General features: G+C 40.4%; 1 protein-coding gene across 1 annotated transcript; it reads left to right on the top strand.

The window, feature by feature from the left end:
• On the top strand, positions 1-22,913 carry XAB2 (XPA binding protein 2). Its single transcript, XM_032208543.1, has 19 exons — positions 1-100; positions 1,200-1,348; positions 1,675-1,798; positions 3,500-3,697; positions 7,963-8,097; positions 8,253-8,417; positions 10,923-11,067; positions 11,501-11,652; positions 12,076-12,195; positions 12,496-12,627; positions 12,988-13,119; positions 13,861-13,974; positions 14,636-14,798; positions 15,438-15,628; positions 18,375-18,497; positions 19,187-19,358; positions 19,470-19,596; positions 21,990-22,099; positions 22,235-22,913. Exons 1-19 carry the CDS (start codon positions 56-58, stop codon positions 22,294-22,296), a joined length of 2,559 nt encoding a protein of 852 aa, XP_032064434.1. The 5' UTR covers positions 1-55; the 3' UTR covers positions 22,297-22,913.
• Positions 22,914-23,161: the final 248 nt, after the last annotated feature.

The following is a 23,161-nucleotide window of genomic DNA, read 5'->3' as shown; positions in this document are numbered from 1 at the left end:
GTGGAAAGTCGTCATCTTTGCGCGCCGTATTTGGCCTCGACAGGAAAAGTCCGCGATGCCGGAGTCGGAGACGGTGTCAGGAAAGCGGGAGCTTTTCTTCGTGAGTACGGCTGGGGAAGAGGTTGGGTCCCTGGGTCGGGAGGATGGGTTTCCATCGATGTTTACGTGGCGAGGTTTTTTCTCAGTAGAACCGCTCGGAAGGGGAGGCTCGCTTCGAGATTTTTTCCTCCAATGGAGTCGTAGAATAGAATACTGTATTTTATTGGCCAAGTGTGATCGGAGGAATTTGTCTCCAGTGCAAAAGCTGCAAAGCAGCAGAGTAGTCATAATCATCATAATGATACCAATAAGAAGCGGGTAATGAAGAAGATGGGAAGGATGATGATGATGATGATGATATAGCCATACAACATGGATAAATAGAACTAGGTATAAGTCTTTTAAAGTGTACGGATATTGGTCTAAGTATATTCTTAGACAAACACACCCGATCATGAACAGAAAAAAACAGTGTAGTCACAGTGGATCGCTTCTGCAACCTTGTCAATATACCATAGGGATTTTTGTTTGTGGGGAAAAACTAATGCCTTTTCATTATGAACTGAATGGCAATCCATAAAGATCAGACAGGAATGCCTGGCTGTCTGAAACTACTGCCTGCATTTTATCTTAAAGAAATGATTTGGGAAATATATAGGCACCCTAAAATGCTTGTATAGCCAACTTCCTTCTAACAGTATATGGTTAAAGAATGAAAATCACATAATGCTATATTGCTTTTGAAAGCACATTTTAAGATAAGTATAGCTGCAATTTCTCTGCACCTTTGTGAGGTGGGCAGGAAAGACCATAACATCATTACAGTATCTAATATTGCAATTAAAATAATAGTATTTCCAAGTCTGCTACAACTTTTATATCAATATTTAGTAAGATAGTCATAAAATTATTATATTACCATATAACTTGTAGTGTGGAGCATTACAGAGATGTGCCAGTAGCTATTTAATGACACTGATATTAGGATTAGTGTTTAGATTTTCTGGGTCCCCGACATATGTGTTATTACTACTTAATGCTATGATCTATCCTATGGAAATAATCTGAAAATAATATTGTTGAGATATTGAAATTGTAGGGCTGTTCAGTGAAAGAAAACAGTGCTTTTTGTCCAAATCCGTACCACCTCCCTTGCACAGGAGGAAGAAGACCTACAGTATGAAGAAGAGATCTTGCGCAACCCATTCTCTGTCAAGTGCTGGATCCGCTATATTGATTTCAAGCAGAATGCTCCCAAAAATATCCTGAACCTGATCTATGAGAGAGCTCTTAAAGAATTGCCAGGAAGGTATAGTTATCTTTCATTCATTATGATTGTTTTGAAAATTACATTTTTGCAACTACTAAAATTATTTTTAACACCCGGGTTTTTTTATAGAAGCCACTGATTTTTCAATGTCAATAACTCAGATGCCCCTTCTGCCAACCCACCCCCGTTTTTTTATCTGTTTGTTTTTGTTGAAAGAGATCAGTAATACTTTATGTAGCTACTTTGTGCGCTAAATCTTCCCAACAAAGTGTGAAGATTGCGGTTCAAAATTTGCTGCCAGTCAGAGTCGGAAAAGATCAAAATTCTTTATTTTTATGTCAATGGTCTCTTGTTGTGTTTTGCAGCTACAAGCTCTGGTACAACTACCTTAAGCAGAGGCGGAAACAAGTGAAGAGCAAATGTGTAACAGATTCCTGCTATGAAGAAGTGAACAACTGCCATGAACGTGCCCTGGTCTTCATGCATAAGGTACAGTGTTAGCTGCAAATGGTAGAGCCCGAAAGCAGCAGGAAGACATGAATGGGAAAAACATATGTCTTAAACTCAAGTGGGCTTGGTTTGAAACACTTGCTAATTAGTTTTCTGATTGGAAAGGAAGGTGACTACAGATAGTCGACTTATGACCCATTCCTTAACAACTGTTTGAAGTTAGGACAGGCTCGAAAAAAAGTTACCTCCTTACAACCTATCCTCAGAGATATGACTGCTACACTGCTCTTGTGGTTATATAATCACATTTTGGTTGCTTGGGAGATGGCTTTCATTTATGGCTGGTTGCAGTATCCCATGGTCATATGATTGCATTTTGCTTCCCCCCCCCCAAAAAAAGACCCTGATTAGATAAGCTGGATTCAGACTTACACTACATGATATGTTTAACAACCATGGTGTTCACTTAGTGGCCATTATCAAAATGATCATAAAGTTGAGTCCAGTCATGTAATGACTCAACTTACTATAGAAAAAGCCCATAATCAAGGCTTACTGCAGTGCTTGTTAGACAACAAATGCTAGAGGGACTCTGAAGAATATTGAGTCAGAGTAAGGAAGGGGTATGCTCAAATTTATTCTTCTCAGAAAGATGAGATTTCAGTGCATAAGTAACATGATATAAGCAATACATATTCACAGGTAAGGGATCTGAAGTTACTATTCATAAGGGAGCTCTGGTTATTTCTTTGACTTGCGAAACCAAAAAGGGAGGACTAAAACAGTAAAATGGGGAGGAAAACATCCAAAATTGGCTAGACTCAGTGGTGGCTGTAAGTCAAGGACTTTCTGTAAGATTTTTTTAAGGGGCTGGAGCAGTTTTCCTATGAAGAAAGGTTACAATATTGAGATTTTGGGGGTCTAGAAAAGGCGAATGAGAGGAAGCATGGTTGAGCTGTAAAAATTATGCATGATGTAAACAAAGTGAACAAGGAGAAGCTAATTTCTCCTTCCCAAATTACTAGAACCAGAGGTCATCTAATGAAATTGAATCTTGGAACAATCAAGGTAGGAAAAAAGGAGGGACATTTTAAACAACGTGTAATTCACTACCTCAATATGTGTTACTGGCTACTGTATTTTCCTAAAAATAAGACAGGGTCTTATTTTCTTTTGACCCCCAAAATAAGCACTTGGCATTATTTTTGGGGAGGTCATTATTTTTGAGGTACAGGAGGTGGCGAGCGTGGTCATCTCATGGCTGCTGCTGTGTTACAATATTTTCGGGGAGGGCTTATTTTAGCGCATGCGCTCAAAAGCCCGATTGGGCTTATTATCCGGGAGGTCTTATTTTCAGGGAAACAGGGTACTATCTGACTTCAAAAAAATGAAAGTCATGGTGATCATTGCCTATTATCCTTCCTAGTGATGTGACTGCTTCTGAAGACTAGTGAGCTTCTTTGTGCAATTGGTTGGCCACTGTGAGAACAGACAGCTGGACTAGATGAGCCAAAGGTCCAATCCATCAGGAGAGTGAATATGTTCTTATTTGAAACATTTACATTTATTTCAGTTATGGCTTCTTTTTAGGGGGTTGTTTTCACAAATATAAAGGCCATTCCAACATGAAGTTATAGGTGGAGCCTTTTTATTTTTATTCAAGGATGTGTTTGTGTGTGGACAATATGGACTTTTGTCTGATTCAATGAAGGATTATTTCATTTCTTATATTTCCTACAGATGCCTCGGATATGGCTAGATTACTGCCAGTTTCTCATGGACCAATGTCGCATCACCCGTACCCGCAGGACATTCGATCGGGCCCTCAGAGCTCTGCCCATCACACAGCACCATCGTATCTGGCCACTTTACCTGAAGTTTGTGCGACTCTATCCATTACCTGAAACAGCTGTACGGGTCTACCGTAGGTACCTAAAGGTGAGGGTGTCTTACCGTTCCCACTATTGGTACTCCTTGTCAGGATTGCCCAATTATGAGATGTCCTTTTGTTATGGGAATAGTCCATCTCTTTCTCAAGCACCTTGATGGTTGCCAGGTTCTCATGGTCCACGCACACATTCTCAGCATTCTATTTTCCTCTCCCCCAGTTCATTGGCAAGTTAAAAAGAGTTGAATTTGAAAGAAGCAAAGTGATTCAGTCTTGACACTCCTTGACTTAAAACCCATTCACTTAGCATCCAGTTCAAAATTATAACGGCACTGCAAAAGGTCACCATTGGTCCTCTCACAACTGTTGCAGCATCCCCACAGTCACATCATCAAAATTTGGGCACTTGGAGAGTAGGAGCCAACGTCTCTACGGTACGGATGTGCGGTCTCGATGTTCTGAGACTGCAGCTGATACTTTTGCCATTGGGGGGTCCAAAATGACCTAAACCGTCCCGAAGAGACAGTGAACAGGAAGACCACGTCTTGCTGATATCAGGGACAACACAAGTCTCTGATTGATACAAGAGAAGGACTTCAAGCTGGCGACAAAAGGCAGCCTAGGCTGATGAAGGAACAGAAGGAAATGGAAAGAGAAAGTGTGATCATCTGGTGAATCTTTTCTGTTTGAAAATAAATGCCCAAAAGAATCTCTTTTTTATGCTAAATTAAATCCTTAAGCAGAAGAAGTTAGTGGCGGAACTGATCTTCATTGGATTGTTTTAGTTAGTATGCTTTTCTTTTTGTAACCACACTTTGTGGATTGAAATGCTCCTCACAATTTTTTCTCTCTCTTTCCCATCTTAAAGTGAACGGACGGTTTTTCTTCTTTGGCTCCTTCCTGCTTTATTTTTCAACTTAAGGACTAAAATCTCCCTCTCTACTCTAACAAAAATTGTATATTATTTGCTATTAAACTCCATTTAAGAACTTTGTTCCTCCTAAATCTGAGACAACACAAGAAAGTGAAAAAATACTTGAATTCTGCTGCTCAAAGGCTACAGGCTAGAGTTTTTTTTGAAACCGCGCATTTGTTCCTGTTTCTCCTTTGATCTCACTGTCTTTGTGCTTCAAAGCTCTATAACTAAAAGTGATAAGAGCCAAGGGCACAAGGTGTTTACCACAGCTGTCCCTTGAGAGCCTTATCAACACTGGGAGAGGGGGAAAAATGGAACCTCTTTCTTGTGAAGATTGCAAATGATTTTGAAAGCTAGAGTGGCAGTAATTTACAATTTGGAAACATGGATCAATTTTCAGAAGAGGAAACTTTAATTTTGCAAAAGATTTGAGATGCAATTCAAAAGTTATTGGAGGTAATTTGGAGAATTGCCAAGAAGATAAGAGTTCATATCAGAAAAAAATGAGGGAGATGGCGCTCCAAAAACTGAAGAGAAAAATGAACACAAAGATAAGAAAACTAATGATTTGATTTCTGAAATGAAAGTGGTTGAAAGCGAAAAAATGGGAGTTTGGAGGGGGGAATTCAATGGTCCGGAGCTCTACCCCAAATTTCAAGGCACAAAAGAAGAAAAAAGAGAAAAAATGATGGTTTTAAAGAGAAAAATTTTATCTGAAGCAGGATTGACAATCAAAGATAAATCAATTAAAGTAAAGGGCGCCAAGGTTAACTGAGAGATCCAACAGACAACAAGGTGCGGATAGATGTCAATAAAAACATTACCAAGGATATAAACAGAAGATTAACTCCACAAATGGCAAAAGAAATAAGATTACATGCCTTCTGGAAGGACACAGGTTGATATATGAAAATTGATAATAAATAATAATAATAGCTAAGTTTGATGATTAGTAAGTAGGAATTTAGTAATTTTTAGATTGCTTGCTTAAATAAATAGTTGATAATGGTAACAAGATATATTTCTATGTTGGATGGAGGTGAGGAAGCTGGATATAAGTAATAAATGATGTTAACAAATATTAATGATAACATGAAATGATAAGAGATAGTTAACGACATATATATGTACTGGTTTAATATAAGGAATTTGGATATAAATTGCAAACAATGATTTGGGAAAAAAGGTTTAGAAATTTAATTAATTAATTCTTACTTTGAATATGTTATAAAGGGGTAATGTTATTGGATATATGAAAGTAGATAACAAAAAATTTAACTTATAATTAGTAAGTAGTAATTTAGTAACTTACAGATTGTTTTGTTAAATAATTGATAAGGGCAATAAGGTATAGATAGATAGATAGATAGATAGATAGATAGATAGATAGATAGATAGATAGATAGATAGATAGTGTTATATTTGTGCTGATAAATAAATAAATCCCTTTATTTATTTATCAGCACAAATATAACACAAAGTGTGTAACAAAGGCAACAGTAAAAATATTGGGTTTCTGTCGTGATGGACTCTTGTGACGAGCCGATTGACAGATATTGGAAGCTGTTAGCTTCCTCCCATAATTGGGGCTTACCAGGGGTTGTGACACTAAATGTGTGTGTGTGTGTGTGTGTGTGTGTGTGTGTGTTGGTTTGATGAGAAGAAAATAGACATAACAGTAAAGGATTTTTTGTTAACCAATATTAATTATAACAACTAACAATGGAATGATAAGGATAAGGGATACAGTGAATGATGTATATATGTTCATGTGGCTGCCATTTGCATCATTCCCAACTGACTTCTGACAAAGTCAATGGGGCAGCGGAGCCAGGTTCACTTAACAACTGCATGATTCACTTAATTACTGCAATGGCAAAAAGTCATAAAATTGGGCACAACATTTAACAACTGTTTAACAGCAGAAATTCTGGTCCCAATTGTAGTAGTAAGTCCTGAGCTACCTGTAATATATATTTTATTAGAATTTCCCTCTTTGAAGTGGTTGTTTACTCTAAAAAAATGGCAGTCAATCAGAGAATACCTTGGTTCTTCCCTGTTTTGGCTACTTTTTGTTACTGGCATAGATAAGGAACTGAGATTTCTTTTTTTTGTTTGCAGTTTTCTTGAGTCCTTTATTGCAAACCTTTAGCCTGAAGAAGACTATTTCTGTCAAAGTCTAAGAACAGACATAGTTTGTTTGATTAGTGTGTTTTATGCAAGTGATGTGAATTATGACAAGAAATGCATAAAAATTGGCGTTTTTGTTGAGGTAATTGTGACCTTCAGCTGATTGATTGTGGTCTGTTATAGGTGCTTCTATTTGTTCTCTGCGTGTTTATGATAAAAATCAGGTGTAAATATGTTCAGATGTCATCAGCTTTAATATGGCAAACCAGCACAGTGTGTGTGTGTGTTTGTCTGTGTGTCCCCCCACACATGGCAAGTTAATGTTCTATCGTTCCTCTTTGTACACAACTGCTAAAATACAGAATCTTTGTCCTTTTTCTTTGGAATCTGTAAATGTACATAAAAGAAGTGATTACATAATATGAGACTCAAAAACAACTTCTAGGTATACATATAGACTATCATAATTTCACAACCATCATGACCATTGCTAAGAATTTCAAGAGGTAAAGTCCACATATCTGTAAGTTGCCAGAGTTGGGGAATAATGGAATGCACCTGATCCCATGTGCAAGTTAAAGATAAAACTTGGTTAAAGACCTCAAAAGATTAGTTAAAGTTTCTGAGCTAAGGCATTTAAGGAAATACTACAGTCTTGGCCTAGTCTCATTTTCCTATTCTTTCTTAATTGGCATAGGATTTGTGGACAAATAGAACCTGCCTCAACTCCTCTGCCAAGAAATAAAACTCTTGAAATCACACACAATTCAAAAGGAACTTTTTACTGAGGGATGGTGATTGCAGAAAAATCAGGTGGAGTCTGAAAAATCAGGTGCAAAGCATAAAGCTAATTTTACGGGGGGGGGGGGGGGGGAGAAGATATAGTTGGCACATGGCCCTGAAAATCAGGGGATTGGGTTTTTTCATTTCTGAAATAGTGTGTTTGTTAGATATATTAATAATCAGAAGTAGTTTAAGTTTAGGGTTGCTGAGTTTTGCTCCCCTTTGTGTTTTCAAACTCTTATATAACATTGACCAAGTACAGCTTAATTATTCCTCAGTGTTCTCTCCCAAGCAAAATAGTCATAAACTGAACACCTAATATATTCATCTAACGTAGGCTGATGAATGCAGATTGGTTCTTGCACTCGACTAGTCTTCAGAATAGCATTTCCATCAGCACTCTAAGTAATCCTAAACTCTCTTAACGGCTAAGTGCTCTGAGCCCGTGATATGAGGTTTATAGGTATGGTTTCTTTTACGTTGCAGCTGAGCCCTGAGAACGCAGAGGAATATATTGAGTATCTGCACTCCATTGACCGTCTGGATGAAGCCGCTGTCCGTCTTGCAGCTGTAGTGAATGATGAGCGTTTTGTTTCCAAGGAGGGGAAATCCAATTATCAGGTAGGTTTCTGTAATAGACAATCATTTCTACCATCCATTTAATTGCATATTAAATCTCCTTTGCCTAAGCCTGCGTGCTTTTCCTATGCCTCTCAGAAGCTTTTCCGAGTTCTCTATTGCCTCTTACTGTTTGGCCCTTTGGGTTTCTTTTGCAGTTATGGCACGAGCTCTGTGATCTCATCTCTCAAAATCCAGACAAGGTGAAGTCACTCAACGTGGGGGCCATCATCCGAGGTGGCCTAACTCGTTTCACAGACCAGTTGGGCAAGCTGTGGTGTTCTTTGGCAGATTACTACATCCGCAGTGGCCATTTTGAGAAGGTAGGCACTGAATCCAGCGGTCTGCATGATATGATGATACAGGCTAAAATCCCATCCCTGGAAGAAATTTCCCAAAGCATAGATTGGACGGAGAGCAGCCACCAAATTGTTTTGTACCCCTGATTTAACCCTATTAAAGTGAGAAAATCTTAGGCTAGGTTAGAAATGGATCTGGCATTCTGCAGGTCAATTTGTACAGCCCTGGGAACTTCGGTTAAGTCTAATATTTTTTAAACTCTTACCAAAGATTTGGGGACAAAAAATCAATTGTGCATCACTATCAACCTTTCAGTTGTGCATCATTCAGCCTTCCATCCTTCCGAGGTCAGTAAATGAGGACCCAGATTGTTGGAGGCAATATGCTGACTGCTTAAAGAGTGCTGTAAAACAGCGGTCACCAATTGGTGGTCCATGGACCGCTCGTGGTCCACAAGGAAATTTTGGTGATCCCCAGAAAAATTATTTGCATTTTTTATATTGCACTAAATCAGGGCTCCTCAAACTACAGCCCCTGGACCAGATACATGCAATGAACGCTTGTGTTGCTGCAGAGAGTCTCCCCCTTCGGGGTCTTTTTTGCGGGTCTCAGGGGGGGCAGAAATTTGGACTTGGGGTCTGCTTCAGCCTCCTGGTGCGGGGCTGTGAGCGAAGGCTGGAGGGAAGAGCCGGAGGACCTTATTCCAGTGGGACTGCATCATGGCCTGGAACTGGCTGACCATCTCAGCCTGCTGAGCTTCCCAAGTGCCAGAACCTGGCCTTATTGCAGGTCTTCCCTCTGCTTGGAAAGCCTATACTCATAGCCCCAGTGAGGTGCTTCTGTTGAGCCTCCTTCTCGGTCAGATCCAATTTGAACTGAGCTATTTTCCCAACTCTTTCTTGTGGTGGTTGCTTAGCTCCAACAACTGCTTCCTGTTGGGGCCCTAAGAAGCCCAGGCGGGCAGGCGAGGAGTGGCAAGTAGAGGTTGGCAAGGTGCCCCTTGACATAAGTGACATCGAGTTGGCCATGGCCACCTAGTCACATGACCACCTAGCGACACCTACCCAGCTGGTCATTAGACAGATCATATTAGTGGTCCGCGGGATTTAAAATTTGAATTTAGTGATCCCTGAGGTCAGAAAGGTTGGTGACCCCTACTGTAAAACACTATAAAGTGGTATACAAGTCTAAGTGCTATTGCTCTTTTGCAGCCCTCAAAATGTAGCTGGGAAACAAATACTGTTTCCTGCTTATTAGTTAGGAAGCATAAAATGGTTACCTACCCCTTCAGAGGAGAGCAGTAACTGTTACAAAAAGTTAAGGTTAGGGAGTTCAGAACAGGGCACATGAGAACCAGTTTGTCTAAAGGTTAGGGCATCAGGCTAGAAGCCAGGAGACTGTGAATTTGAGTCCCACCTTAGGAATGAAAGCCAGCTTAGGTGACTTTTTCAGCTCAATTTACCTCGCTGGATTGTTGTGGAGAAAATAGAAGGAGCATTGTGTGTGTTCCCTGCTTTGGGATAGTTATACAAATAATAAAGATAAGATATAAATAACTATTCATTGTTCATGGGTACACATGGCTTATATTCCATTTTTAGAATCTTGTCAGCCTTTGCTAGCTTTAGGAGGTTGAAAAGAAGAAGAAGAGGCCAATTGTGGGCCCTGAACAACTTCTGGACTTCATTTCAAAATAACTTTTCTTTGCCCACACAAAGAGAGAGAAAAAGGGCAGTATCCCTGGAATAGGAAATCTGTAGAACCAAACACATGCCATCAGATCCCTAGCCTGTTTCAGGCCCAAAGGGGAGATTCAGCCAATATTATTAGGTTTGTCCTTCTCATGGGACTTTAGGATCATGAGCTTCTCAGAGGCCGTGGCAGGAAAATGCTCTCAGGGGCTCTTTGAATTCTGTGTTAGCTTCCGTAGTACACTTTTCATCGATAAAAAATATTAGTGCACTTTATAACTGCAGGGTAGCCTTTAGGGAATGCCAGATAGATTTTAAGAAACCTTTGTTTGCTAGCCCATGGGCAAAGAAAACAGCTAGAGGAAGCTGGACATTTCTTATCTTTGGCTCTGTCGGATGAGCTTGAAACTTCATTCTTTTTCAGATACGAACCAAAAATATTCTTAGTTAATGGACTTTGGATTTGACGGGAAAATCAAATTATGGGTGCAATTTTCTGTTGCCTGAAGTTTGCTTTTCAAGTAGGATCAAGCCTCTCAGCCATCACTTTGATGTATGAGGTGTAATTTCTTAGCAGCAACTGGAACAGTTTAGGAGGAAGATTTTTCTCCCTGTTAGACCATGTTCATTCCAGTGCTCTGCCTTTTAACTGACTGGGCTGTCCCACATAAATGAGAACCTGGTTTTCCTAAAGATGGATTGTGTCCTGAGAGATGGACCGTGCTTTTATAAAACCAATCTCTTTTAAGAGAGGTGCAAACTGCCAGGTGGCTGAAGAAGAGAGGCCAAACAAGCTGTGTTCTGGAGCAGCTTTGGTGACTATTGTCTCTGTCTTAGGCTCGCGATGTGTATGAAGAAGCTATTCAGACAGTGATGACGGTACGGGATTTCACTCAAGTGTTTGACAGCTACGCCCAGTTTGAGGAGAGCATGATTGCAGCCAAGATGGAGACCAACTCTGAAATGGGACGTGAGGAGGATGGTAAGAGCAGCTTAGCCAGAAGAAAGCAAACGTTACTCCTTTTCTTTAAGCTGGATCTAAGCGAGAAAGTAACACAGTTTTTGAGTCTTCTAAAGCTTTCCAACTTTCACCAATCAGGACTTCCCAGATTGCTTGGTCTTACAATCCTCCTTCATTTCATCATCCTTCACCATTGGCTATGTTAGCTAGAGCTGATGGTTGATGTTAGAGTTCTCCAATTCTGTCCATCTTTATCCTGGATTTTTACATGATGCTGGGTTGTTTCCCTATGTTTTATTACAGATAATACCTTAATGTTAACAGAAAACGGCTTCTCTCTTTTTATCCATCCCGTACATTAGTTATAGGCTGCACAACTCTTACTTTTCTTATTCTTCCCATGCCTTTGGAAAAGTATAATTTCATTTCTGCTGTTTCTCTGTTTGGAAAACAGATGACGTAGATCTGGAACTGCGTTTGGCACGCTTTGAGCAGCTGATCACACGTCGACCTCTGCTTCTCAACAGTGTCCTCCTGCGCCAGAATCCTCACAATGTCCATGAGTGGCATAAGAGGGTGAAGCTGTATGAAGGCAAGCCTTGGGAGGTAGGAGAACATTCCTCTCTGAATGGGTAAAGCTGTCACGTTCCCAAGCCAGTAGCCTACAACACTGTTCCCATTTATTAAATACTGGATTTTATGTTAGATAACAGTAACATTCTGGATCTGGAGCTCATGGAAATACCTTTCAAGCAGTTAACTTGAATCAGTCAGCCACCCAGTTTGAGAGCCCTTGGAGGTTAGTCTGAGAAAATAGGAGATATCGGTGCTTCTTTTCATGTACTTGCATCTCGAAGTAGCTAAAAAAAAATTCTGCTTTTAATGAGGCTGAGTTAACGCAAATATTTTTTTTCTTCTCACCTGCTCAGTTTTATGTTTCGCGGTATTTCACCCAAGCATGAAGCAAGCAAGAAAGGAACCTTCCAATCATGACTTACTCCTTTCTGACTTACTTTTTACTCCTTCCAGATCATCAACACGTACACAGAAGCCGTGCAGACGGTTGATCCATTTAAAGCCACCGGAAAGACACAGACATTGTGGGTTTCTTTTGCCAAGTTCTACGAGACAAATGGACAGATCGAAGACGTGAGTGATGCACTGGGCAGAGGCAAGCACTGCCCTAGCCTATTTTTTGCTTCTCTTTCCTAGCTGCTGTCTGAAGAGTTAAATTATGGGTTTTTCACAATCAACGTATAAAAACATTCCAAATGGATACTTGGAGATTGTAGGGTTTCTGAGAAGGTCCCCAGTCCTTGGTGATGCACAAAGCAATTTGGGGAGGGTTTTTTTCAGGTGCATTACAGACTAGAGCCCAAAGAGAAAACATGGTGAGGTGTTTTTCTTCTAGCTTTTCCTCTGATTTTTTTTTTCTCTGTCTTATACTAGGCTAGAACAATTTTTGAAAAGGCCACTAAGGTGAACTTTAAGCAGGTAGATGAACTGGCCAGCGTCTGGTGCGAGTATGGGGAGATGGAGCTGCGGCATGAGAACTACGATCAAGCCCTGCGAATCCTGAGGGTGAGAAGAAGCCAAACAAACAGGGAGAGGCCATTTTGGAGTCTTAGAGTCAAACTTGCTGGACTAATAGTTTTCCAAATGATTAGGTTTGAGCAGATGGTCTCTGTAGTCTCGCTCTATCTTCCCGGATATTGTGGACCAAGAATCTGCTTGCTGGGAAACTGACAGAGATTCTTTTTACTCCACAATAAGAGGGGCTTGGGGTCAGTTAAACAAGGCTGAAGAAAGTCAGGATTCCTTTTGCATACAACAAAGCTATGTGTATGTGTATATACTCTATGTAAACCCAATTCTTAACCTGCTTGCTCCAGGGGTTCTACTTCCTCTGTTCTCATCGTCATTTTTTTTTTCTCCTTCCAGAAAGCTACAGCTATCCCAGCTAAGAAAGCCGAATATTTTGATTCCACAGAGCCTGTGCAGAACCGTGTATATAAGTCCCTCAAGGTTTGGTCCATGCTGGCTGACTTGGAAGAAAGTCTCGGCACTTTCAAAGTAAGTGGTCTTGGTTCGCTGCCATTCTTACCTAGCCCGGCTGGCATTTCTCCTGGCAATTTTTGCAATGGGCCATCTTGCCAGGCAGAGGTTTATTAGCCTCAGCTTGGCATCTAGAAGAAGCTTCCCCTTTTGTCTCTTTAGACCTGATGAGATTGGACAAAGTCCTGTAACCAAGCACAGAGGAAATGTTTTAAAAATAATAATCCCCCCTTAGAATCAAATCAAGGTATTTCTTACCCTTCTTAATTTGCAAGTGAATAGGAAAGCATCCAAACTAAATGATAGTCTTTTTTTTTTTGCTCTTCCTCTTTAAGGAATCCGAGCATCCTTTCCCTCCTATTTCATGAGTTTGGCTTGGAAATAATCTATTGAAGCCGCAGGGCCAGGACAGAATTAGTGACACAACCATCTGTTCCTTCCCCTGAGTAGCTAAAGAAGAATGGTAATAACAGTCTCCTATAAGTGCATTGCTGTATTTCTATTCATTTAATGTCTGTCATGTTACTGATAGAGAGTGTGACAGCACCTGATTTGACCAGCTTAGGGGTTGGGGTGGGAGCCAGGAAGGTACACTACAAAAGCCATTCAATCTCAAATTTAAGTGTTTCCTCTCGATCTGGACATGGTTGGGAAGTGAGTAATAAGATTCTGTGCCTGTGATTGGGGTTCTGGTCCAGCCTAATATTGAAGTGTTGTTTTTTGTTTGTTTGTTTGTTTGTTTTGCTTTCCCATTCGTAGTCTACTAAGGCTGTATATGATCGCATTTTGGACCTTCGCATTGCCACCCCACAAATCATCATTAACTATGGTCTGTTCCTGGAGGAACACAAATATTTTGAAGAGAGCTTCAAGGTGAGTTGGTTTCATCAATGCTGCCTTCTGCCATCTGGGTCTCTGTCAGTGTAGAAATCATTGAACCTGGAACACTGCATGTTACCGATGGTAGTACAGAAGCGAACTCCGAACCAGCTGCAGTACACTAAGATCTTGTTATGTACAGTATGTTGCAAAGGCTAATTACTGAATTGAATCTTTCTCTTTCTCAAATCTCTGAACAAATTAGCCAATATACTCTACGTTGAGATGTTCTATGTTTCAGAGCAACCTGTAAGCTTAGGTTTAGGGACAGCTTACGGGGTGGAGTAAATATTTTGCACTATAATTGCCATGCATCTTTGTTGTCCTTAGCTATTGTTTATAATTATCGAAAAAGTTTGTTGGCTTTCTTCTGAAATGGCAATCAGATTTTTCTTGTTTAATTGGAAAACGTTAAACAGAAACATAACTAAGGTATTATTAGCAGTCGAATACAGGAGAAGAGTCCTAGGATCTCCGATTAAAGTGGTTTTGGATTGGTTAGCAATTTTCAGGAAAAAAAATATTCCTTAAAATGTGAATCAGTATAGTCAAGGGATGACAGTCCCATATGGTATTTAAGTGAGTGGGGAAGAGGGCAGAGCTTTCTGCAAAGCCATCTGAACGTTTGGTTTATACTTTCTGTTCATTTTGGCAGGCATATGAGAGAGGCATCTCCTTGTTTAAGTGGCCAAATGTTTATGATATCTGGAACACCTATCTAACCAAATTCATTGACCGCTATGGTGGCAAGAAGTTGGAGCGTGCTCGGGATCTTTTTGAGCAGGCCCTGGATGGCTGTCCCCAGAAATTTGCAAAAAGTATGTATTAAATGTCTCTAACAAAAAGTTGAGTCACAAACTCTTCCTATTCAGTCAGATTATAATTATAAGAAAGGTTGGATAGAACAAGTCTATCTGGGCAACAGTTTATTGTACCAAAGCTCCTAGCCTACCCAATAATCCGTATGGGTGGACTTGCTTTATTGGTCTGAGGTCTCAAGGATCTTGAGGAGTCAAAAATGCCTTTTTCATTGGAAATTGGGTAAAGAGAACTTCTCTTCCCAACGTTGCTTTTTCAAAAGGCAACTGGACTTTGTTTTTGCTTGAAGACATTTCTGTTTCATCCAGGAAGCTTCTTTAGTTCAGTTCTTCAGAACTGAAGAAGCTTCTTGGATATCATGTCAAAGACCAAAAAAAAGTAACGTTTGAAAAAGCAATGTTTGGACAACCGTGATTTGGATGAGTGAGAATCTCCATAGACCTAGATGCTAGAACTTCTCTTCATTTCTTCATCATTTAGGGGAGGAGAGCAAGATGAATCAGAGCGGGCAAATTCTCAGCACAGACTTATTTGAGTGCTTTTTGATAACAAGTATGCTAATAAGTCTGGATATGAAAAACGTTGACCTGAAATTGAAGGGAGATGAAATCTGGCTCTGATTTTCTTTCCTTTTGCAGCCATCTATCTCTTATATGCCAGGCTGGAGGAGGAATATGGGCTGGCCCGCCATGCCATGGCAGTATATGAGCGAGCTACCCAGGCTGTGCTGCCTGCAGAGCAGCATGATATGTACAACATCTACATCAAGAGAGCAGCTGAAATTTATGGCGTCACCCACACACGTAGCATCTATGAGAAGGCGATTGAGGTTAGTTTATGCTCTCTCAATTGCATCTATTGGTTTTCCCTTCCAAACCAATATGATTGGCATTCAAAGAATGGCATGGCTTAATCTATTCTAGCTGGCCAACCACAATTAAAAACATGGGTCACTTATTAGAGCATGTGCATCTTGGGTTGCTTCCTCCTATATAAATCTGCAGGTATCCTGAGGTCATAGTTATCAAATTAAACCTAGAGGAAAGGAATGGTTTTTGTTGAGTTGATCAGAAAGACCAGGAAGAACTGCCTGCTCCCTTGGAGAAGATTACTTTTATTCTTGACTAGGTCAAGCAGGAAACAGTCCTCCAGTCCTTCTGGAGCTGACTGGCAAGAAAAGGAAAATTAAAAAAGCAAAAGAAAGAAACCAGCCATCAGGATAAAAGATAGAAGTCCAACAATGGCAAAAGCTTCTATCCCACTTCATGGTCAGGTGCTCAAGGACGAGTGTGAATTTCTAGAACAACTGATATGCCTCTAAGACTACAACCAGCCAGTGTTAATCCCTAGTGTCTGCAACAGCATCCATACAGCACTGGCAGCTTTGTTGTACTTTGTGATAACAGAAGAGTGACAGGGAAGCCAGAGAACAGCATAGCATCCTGCCCTCTCCCGATCAGTCCAAAAGAGGAATTTCACAAGCAGTTCCAGAAGAGGGAAAGTGGGGTGTTGCAAATAGATTGATAGACTCTGCCCATAGCTTTTCATTCTGTTCACATGAGATGAAACAGCAGGGGTACAAAGGGAATCCACTATCTGTAGTAGTCTGTCAGGAGGACATAGAGACCCAAATATGGGAATCCTCAGCCCCTTTTGCACCTGCCACTTTGGTTATAAAAGAAAGAGAGATACCCTATCTTAGGTGCTCAAGGTAGTTTTAATTCTCCCACTAAAGGGACCTGAAGGAGAACACTATAGCTCCTGATAGAAGCCAGGCACCAAGCAAGATGCCAGACTTGCTAGCTCCAGCCAAGAAAGTGGGCAACATGTAATATCTATGAGCCTAGTCGTTTAACAATTAAAGGAGAAGAGTTTCTGGGCAAAACAGAGAGGAATCTTTTGTCTCTCTGGAGTCTTGCTCTGGCATCTACTTCATCACAAATTTCTTCTTCCATCTGGCCCTCAACATCCTTGTCTCTTTTCTCCCACTTCACACTGCAGGAGGAAAGTAAAAGAAAGCCACTATCATAATGAGTCAAAAAAGCATAGGAAAAAAAATAGCTTCAAGAAGCACCAGAGCCCAGACAGCAGCCTCCATAAAAGTCAGGTGCATCATTTCACCTATTTTGTGACCTTGCTCATCCTACAGATTTTGCAGGGAGAATGGCACTGGCCCCATCGGACATGCAGTTCTTTGTGGAATAGGAGGAGGAGGAAGAGGAACTTTAGAGGGGATGCACAGCTAGATAGCTTAGATTTCACATTAAAAGAATGCACAGTATTACTAGACAAAAGTGGTAAAGATCCTTAAACTGGAATAGGTAACCATGAATAGATCACCATATGCAAGCCCTTAATGAGGGGAAGATAGTCAGTGAATCTCTTGAGCTACAATTGATTTAGAGTAAGTATTCTTCGTTCAGACCTATTATTTAGATTCCAGCTGAAATATTCGCTTAGAATATTCACTGTTCTTGGTAGCTGTGTCAGCCAGGAAAGTGGAGGAGCTCTAGACATTGTTGCGAGGTTTGTGCGTTTTCCCACATCGGCATTGTAACTTTATTCCTAAGTGATTGTGTTGCCCAATTGTATCCCAAATACATCCAACACTAGCAAAATATTCAGCACGTTAAATATTTGCAGGATACTTGGGATTCGCTGAAACCAAACACCAAGCAGTCTGTTTATGTATACAAACCAGGAGCACAAATTAAGCGGGTCTGAGGCTCATCCATTCAGGTGCTGACTAAGATTGTATTGTATTAGCAGATAAAACTTGCCTCAAGCAGATTTCCAAAAGCTTTCTCAGATGAGACTTTTGATTGATTGGAGAAAGTATTATAGCATTTATAGGCCCACCTTAGGAAATACTACTCCTGCCGCCATAACTTTGGAGACTATGATTATATTTTGAACTTGCTGTTCAGATGCTCTTCTGGCCAGTGGACAACAGACTCACCAGCACAAAGAGCGAAGAATTTGCAGTTGAGGAAGAAAGTTAACCTCATAGTTGAGGATTATGTTTTTGCCGATTGAATGGAGTTTGGTTTCAAAGACTTTATAGATGTAAGATCTCCTATGAATGAAGTCAGTTCCTTTGTCTGCAGAGTGGTTCCTCCATAAAGAGCAGAAAAGCTTTGCTGGGTTTGTTTTTTTCACCTAAAGAAAAGTTAATCCTTTTCTGTAAAGTCTGTTGTCCGATGCCCAGAAGAATTCTTCCCACTAAATCCAGCTATCTCTCGTCCTTTTCAGGTTGCATCAGCATTTATCTCTTTGGCTGTGGCATCCATATAGCCACAGACTTTTTCACATTGTTCAAATTGGTTTTGTTTTCCTGGTACAAAACTCCTAGATCAGTTCAGCTATTCCAATTGCTGAAATATTCTGAAAGCCCTCTGGGTAATCGTAATCCTTACATGCTATACTTAGCTCTAGATTATTAGTTCACACCATCCTAATGTCAGGGTTCCAGGTAACACCCCCAACGAAAGAAGACTCCCAGGCTTCCAGGTCTGACACCTAGAAGCTGAAGTATTGAAGGGCATGGTACATTTAAATATCCCTACTTCTTTCAGGTGCTGACAGATGAACATGCTCAGGACATGTGCCTGCGCTTTGCTGATATGGAATGCAAATTGGGTGAAATAGACCGAGCTCGGGCAATCTATTCCTATTGTTCACAGATGTGTGACCCTCGAGTAAGTGGCTTTTTCTGTGTACTAGAAAACTAGCATACTGTCTGCTTGTGGCAATACTTAAGTTGGGAGGAGGAAGGAAGCAGCTTCTCATTTTGCCAAAAGAACAGAGATGATCACTTCCTGCTCAGTTCAAAATTAAGTGGCACTCATTGCTAATTGGTGCCAAGAGGCACGATGAGTACCAAACACATTTTTCCCATAAGGAAAAATGTAGTGAGTCACAAGGCAGCCGATACCAATAAGTTCTAGCCTGTGCATTGAATGCCATGCAAATGATAAGTACCAAGACAAAATTTTCACGTCAAAATGCATTGAGTACCAAAATTGATGAGTTTCAAAGTAGTTGAGTACCGGGGTACCACTGTATATGTATTATGATACGACAATCTTATATGCAGTTCTGGAAAAACAAGGATGGATTCTTCCATCTGCAACCATTGATGGATAAATAAAGGTGTGTGTGTTTGTTTGTTTTGCTTATGCAATAAATATATCTCTGTTGTTTATGGCTGCCCATTCCTGATGTAGAAGATAAGAGAGTGCAATAATAGTTGACCTCTGTCCTCTTAACCTCATTAAATCTTTCCCTTTTTTATATCAGAAAGCTCAGAGGAAACTGTTGAATTTTGCCACCATCTCTTTCTCAGCGGTCCTCAAAAAACACACATCTTTTTGGTTTCCCTTCCCAGACTACAGCCAACTTCTGGCAGACATGGAAAGAATTCGAGATTCGGCATGGGAACGAAGACACTATCCGAGAAATGCTGCGCATTAAGCGAAGTGTACAGGCTACTTACAATACTCAGGTTAACTTCATGGCTTCTCAGATGCTAAAGGTTTACAGCAATGCCACAGGCACAGGTACTTCTTGCCTTCTCTTAAGACAGAGATGAGCTACATCTCCTGTTCTCTTCTAACCCCCCTCCCTGTCCTTCCTACTCTTCCTTCCTCTTTAACATTGTCTTGTTTCAGTGTCTGACTTGGCACCAGGACAAAGCGGCATGGATGACATGAAGCTCTTAGAGCAGCGAGCAGAACACCTGGCAGCCGAAGCAGAAAGAGATCAGCCTCGAGCTAAGGAGAAGATCTTGTTTGTCAGGTGAGGGTACTATAAGTAGACAACTTGTTTATATTTTCCCCCCTATGAAGACTATTTGAATTCATAACATCCAAAAAACATGATGGGAAAAATGTGACCGATTCCTTGATTTGTATTCAGAAACTCAAGACAACCCATCAAGAATCAGGAAGAAACAGTTGAATAGATAGTGCCTTAGCTGCTAACATGTCTAGAATGAGAACAGGACTGTGGTGTTGCCTTGAGAAACTAACACAATTTTCTACCAAACAGCTATTTCAGCTTTCAAGCTTTCAAATGCATTTTTCCAGGGAAAGATGACACTGAAGTATTGTCAAGGACAGCCTGCTTTGCATTTACAGTTTTTGTACTTTTTGTAGTGTGGTCTGAATGATTTATGATGCATTTGGAAGCCAATAGAGAGTACTATTTGGCTTTCTGATTTCACTGACTACTAACGTGACTGTGTGTCATCGAGATGATGTCAATTTTTAGTGGCCATACAAATAAGATTTTCTCCATGATGCTGTCCCTAATGGGATGCTTCGGGTCTTCCACCAGTCCACCCAAATGCCATTGTTACTGACTGTATCCAGTTGTCTGCTGGTCTCTTTACTTCCACCTTTCCCAGTATTACAGCTTTTTCCAGAGAGGTCCACCTTCAAATAATGTAACAGTATGTGAGAAAGATCTTGGGTGACAGAATATAGAGATGCTGCCTCGGGAATGATCAGATAAGAGATAGCATAGCTTGCAGCTGGATGATGATGGGCTGGGCAAGAGTCTCAGAACGGACCCTCTCTATTTTTCGGGCTGTAAAAGAGAAGGCAGAAGAATTAGACTTAAGTGAGGCATTACATGGCAACAACTTGTGATTTCACTTCTGCATCTCCCATTAACTGCTTGTCGCAAGCCGGTTGGAAACAGGCAAATGGTAATCATGTTGCTGTGAGATGCTGTGACGGTTGTGAATGTGTGCCGATCAGAGTGTATCAGAGTGGCAATCACATGGCTGTGGGACATTGATGATCATAAATATAAAAGGTCACAGTCATCATAACTTCTAACAGTCACTAAACGAGGCAGTTGGTAAGCAAGGACTACCGGTACTGATTTCTTTGGTTTTTCCAATTATCCAACTTGCATCAGCTGTAATGTCTCCTATTATTCAACCTTTTCTAAAGTTAACTCCAAATCCGGCATTATTTTTTCCATGTAGAACTCTGATCCTAAGCATTATTTTGTTAACATGTATAATGAAGGGTGTTTTATGATACTTTGCATATTCCATCAAATCCCCCTTTTCAGGAACTGGAATGTAAATCATCCTCTTCAAATCTCTTGGTACTCATATTATTCTCCAGATTTGCTGGCATAGCTTGATTAGAACCTTTACTGATTCGTCTTCTTATGCGTGTTGTATTTCTGTAGGTGTTCCATCAGTTTCTGTAGTCTTCCAATTTGACAATAATTAACTTCTAGTCATAGAGGTTCTTGTAAGTAGGGAATATCTTTTATGGTATATGGATGCTGACCACCATTTTGAACATTTCCTTGGTTTTCCATCTTCAATGTGTTTCCATCCTCAATGTCCTTATAAATGTTACTATATTATTACTTGTCTTTTCTAACAGTTGTCTGAAGCTTTTGTTAAGCTCCTGAGGTTTTTTTATCTTTCCTTGTTCTTCATAGCAATTTCCAGTTTGGTTTCTTCTCTTCTTGGTCTCTGGCAAACTCTTGCCACGTTCATACTTAGAAACTTCTTTGGAAGATAAAGTTATCTTCCTCCTTACCTCAGTAACTCTACCAAAGTAGCCTAGACCAGGGGTGCCAAACTCAAGGCCGGTGGGCCACATTTGGCCCACAATGTGGTCGGATCTGGCCCCAGGGCTCTCCTGGTCTACTCAGTGCGAGGAGGAAAAATCAGGCCAATGTACCCAATATGAAGAGGAAACAAGCCAGCAATTTGGGGAGTGGCATCAAGCTGGTCACGCCCACCCAGTTGACCACACCCAGCTGGTCCGCCCTGAGGCCAACTACAGCTCTGATGCAGCCCTCAAATTGAGTTTGACACCCCTGGCCTAGACAGAGAGAATCGCTTTCCAAAAGGCAAGTTGTAATCACCATAGCTAAACAGAGATGTGAAGCTGGTTCTTCCAGGCAGTGAAGATAACTGGGTTCTTTGAAAATGTTTAGATATGAATTCACTCTCTCCATATTAGAAAATTTATACGACAGGATGGCTATCTCTGCTTTAGATGTACAAATGTCAAAATTTTAAATACATTTTTTGAAAACATGAAGCCAGGGCAAAAGGATAGGCAGCTCCTTTTCTTAGAGAAGGGTAAGTACAGGACAGTTCTGATCGGAAATCATGCTGTCAAGTTCACTCTTCTTCCCTTGCTTCTTTTCAGGAGTGATGCTTCCCGCAGTGAATTGGCTGAACTTTCCAAGCAGGCCAATCCTGACGAGATAGACATCGATTTGGATGAAAGCGATGAGAGTGAAGACAATGAGCCTGATGGTAAGAGGGAGGATGGTAACGCAGCAGCATTCTTCTGGTGCTATGGCTGTTGACTTTGATGAATAGGAGCTCTGTTTTTGAAAAGCCAATATATGCTTGGTTTTCATACTAACCATTCTAATTCTTCTTTTACAGAGGTGCAGCTGGAACAGAAGATCGTCCCCTCTGCTGTGTTTGGTGGCCTTAAAGATGACTGAACTATTTGTTATTAATGAACTGCTTTAAGCTGGAGTAGAGACAACACCTTCCTGGTTAACCAGTGTGTAAAGCCTTTTCTTTGTGATCTTCTAAGCTGCTGTTCTTCTTGGCAACTCAACATAATAGAGAAAGAAGCGATTTATAAAATGCTGTTGATAGTTGTATTGTGTTTAACCAACAGGAAGAGAAACGTTTCTCCCAAGTAATTTACATTTAAAATGGAAGGTTTGCAGAAAGGATGGTAATGAATGCAGACACTTATTTCTTCATGGGGAATTTTCTTAAACTCAGGCTTATCTTTCTGGAAATATGGTAATATCTATTCTTAACCAACTTCATTATCACTAAAAGCTTTATTATTGCCTGGGCTGAAATCTTAAATTACAAACAAGGCAATTGTGGAGACAAGGGGAGAGGGGAGCTTAATGTATATAGTGCTCCAAGGTGAAATAATTGTTTACTGTGTAAAATTAGCCTTCATTCATAGAAATGAACTTTTAAAATGAATGTTCCGATATTTTTATAAACATTAAGAACTGCAGATTTAAACATTTTTTTTGCAATACAAAACCAAGATTACAGATTTTCTTAAATTATAGCTTTCCTTAAAGTGGAATTCTTTAATTTGGAATCTTCAAGGTGCTGAAACTAAATCCCCCAGAATTCCCAGCCAGTATGGTTAGGCAGAGGAGAAATAGAAGTTAAGCCGCCTCTCCATCTCATTTTTATATTTATTTGCCAGGAACAAATTGTAACTAATTATATATTAGCTTTGACGTTAGAAAATTGAAGAGTATGTTCCCCTTATGGCTTTAAATGCATTTGAACAAGTAGGAAAAAGTGGATAAATCCATAGAGCACAGA

Source organism: Thamnophis elegans, chromosome 2 (assembly GCF_009769535.1).
Source record: "Thamnophis elegans isolate rThaEle1 chromosome 2, rThaEle1.pri, whole genome shotgun sequence".
NCBI lineage: Eukaryota > Metazoa > Chordata > Lepidosauria > Squamata > Colubridae > Thamnophis > Thamnophis elegans.
Note: the sequence above shows the minus strand (reverse complement) of the source record. Positions and strands in the feature narration are given on the sequence as shown.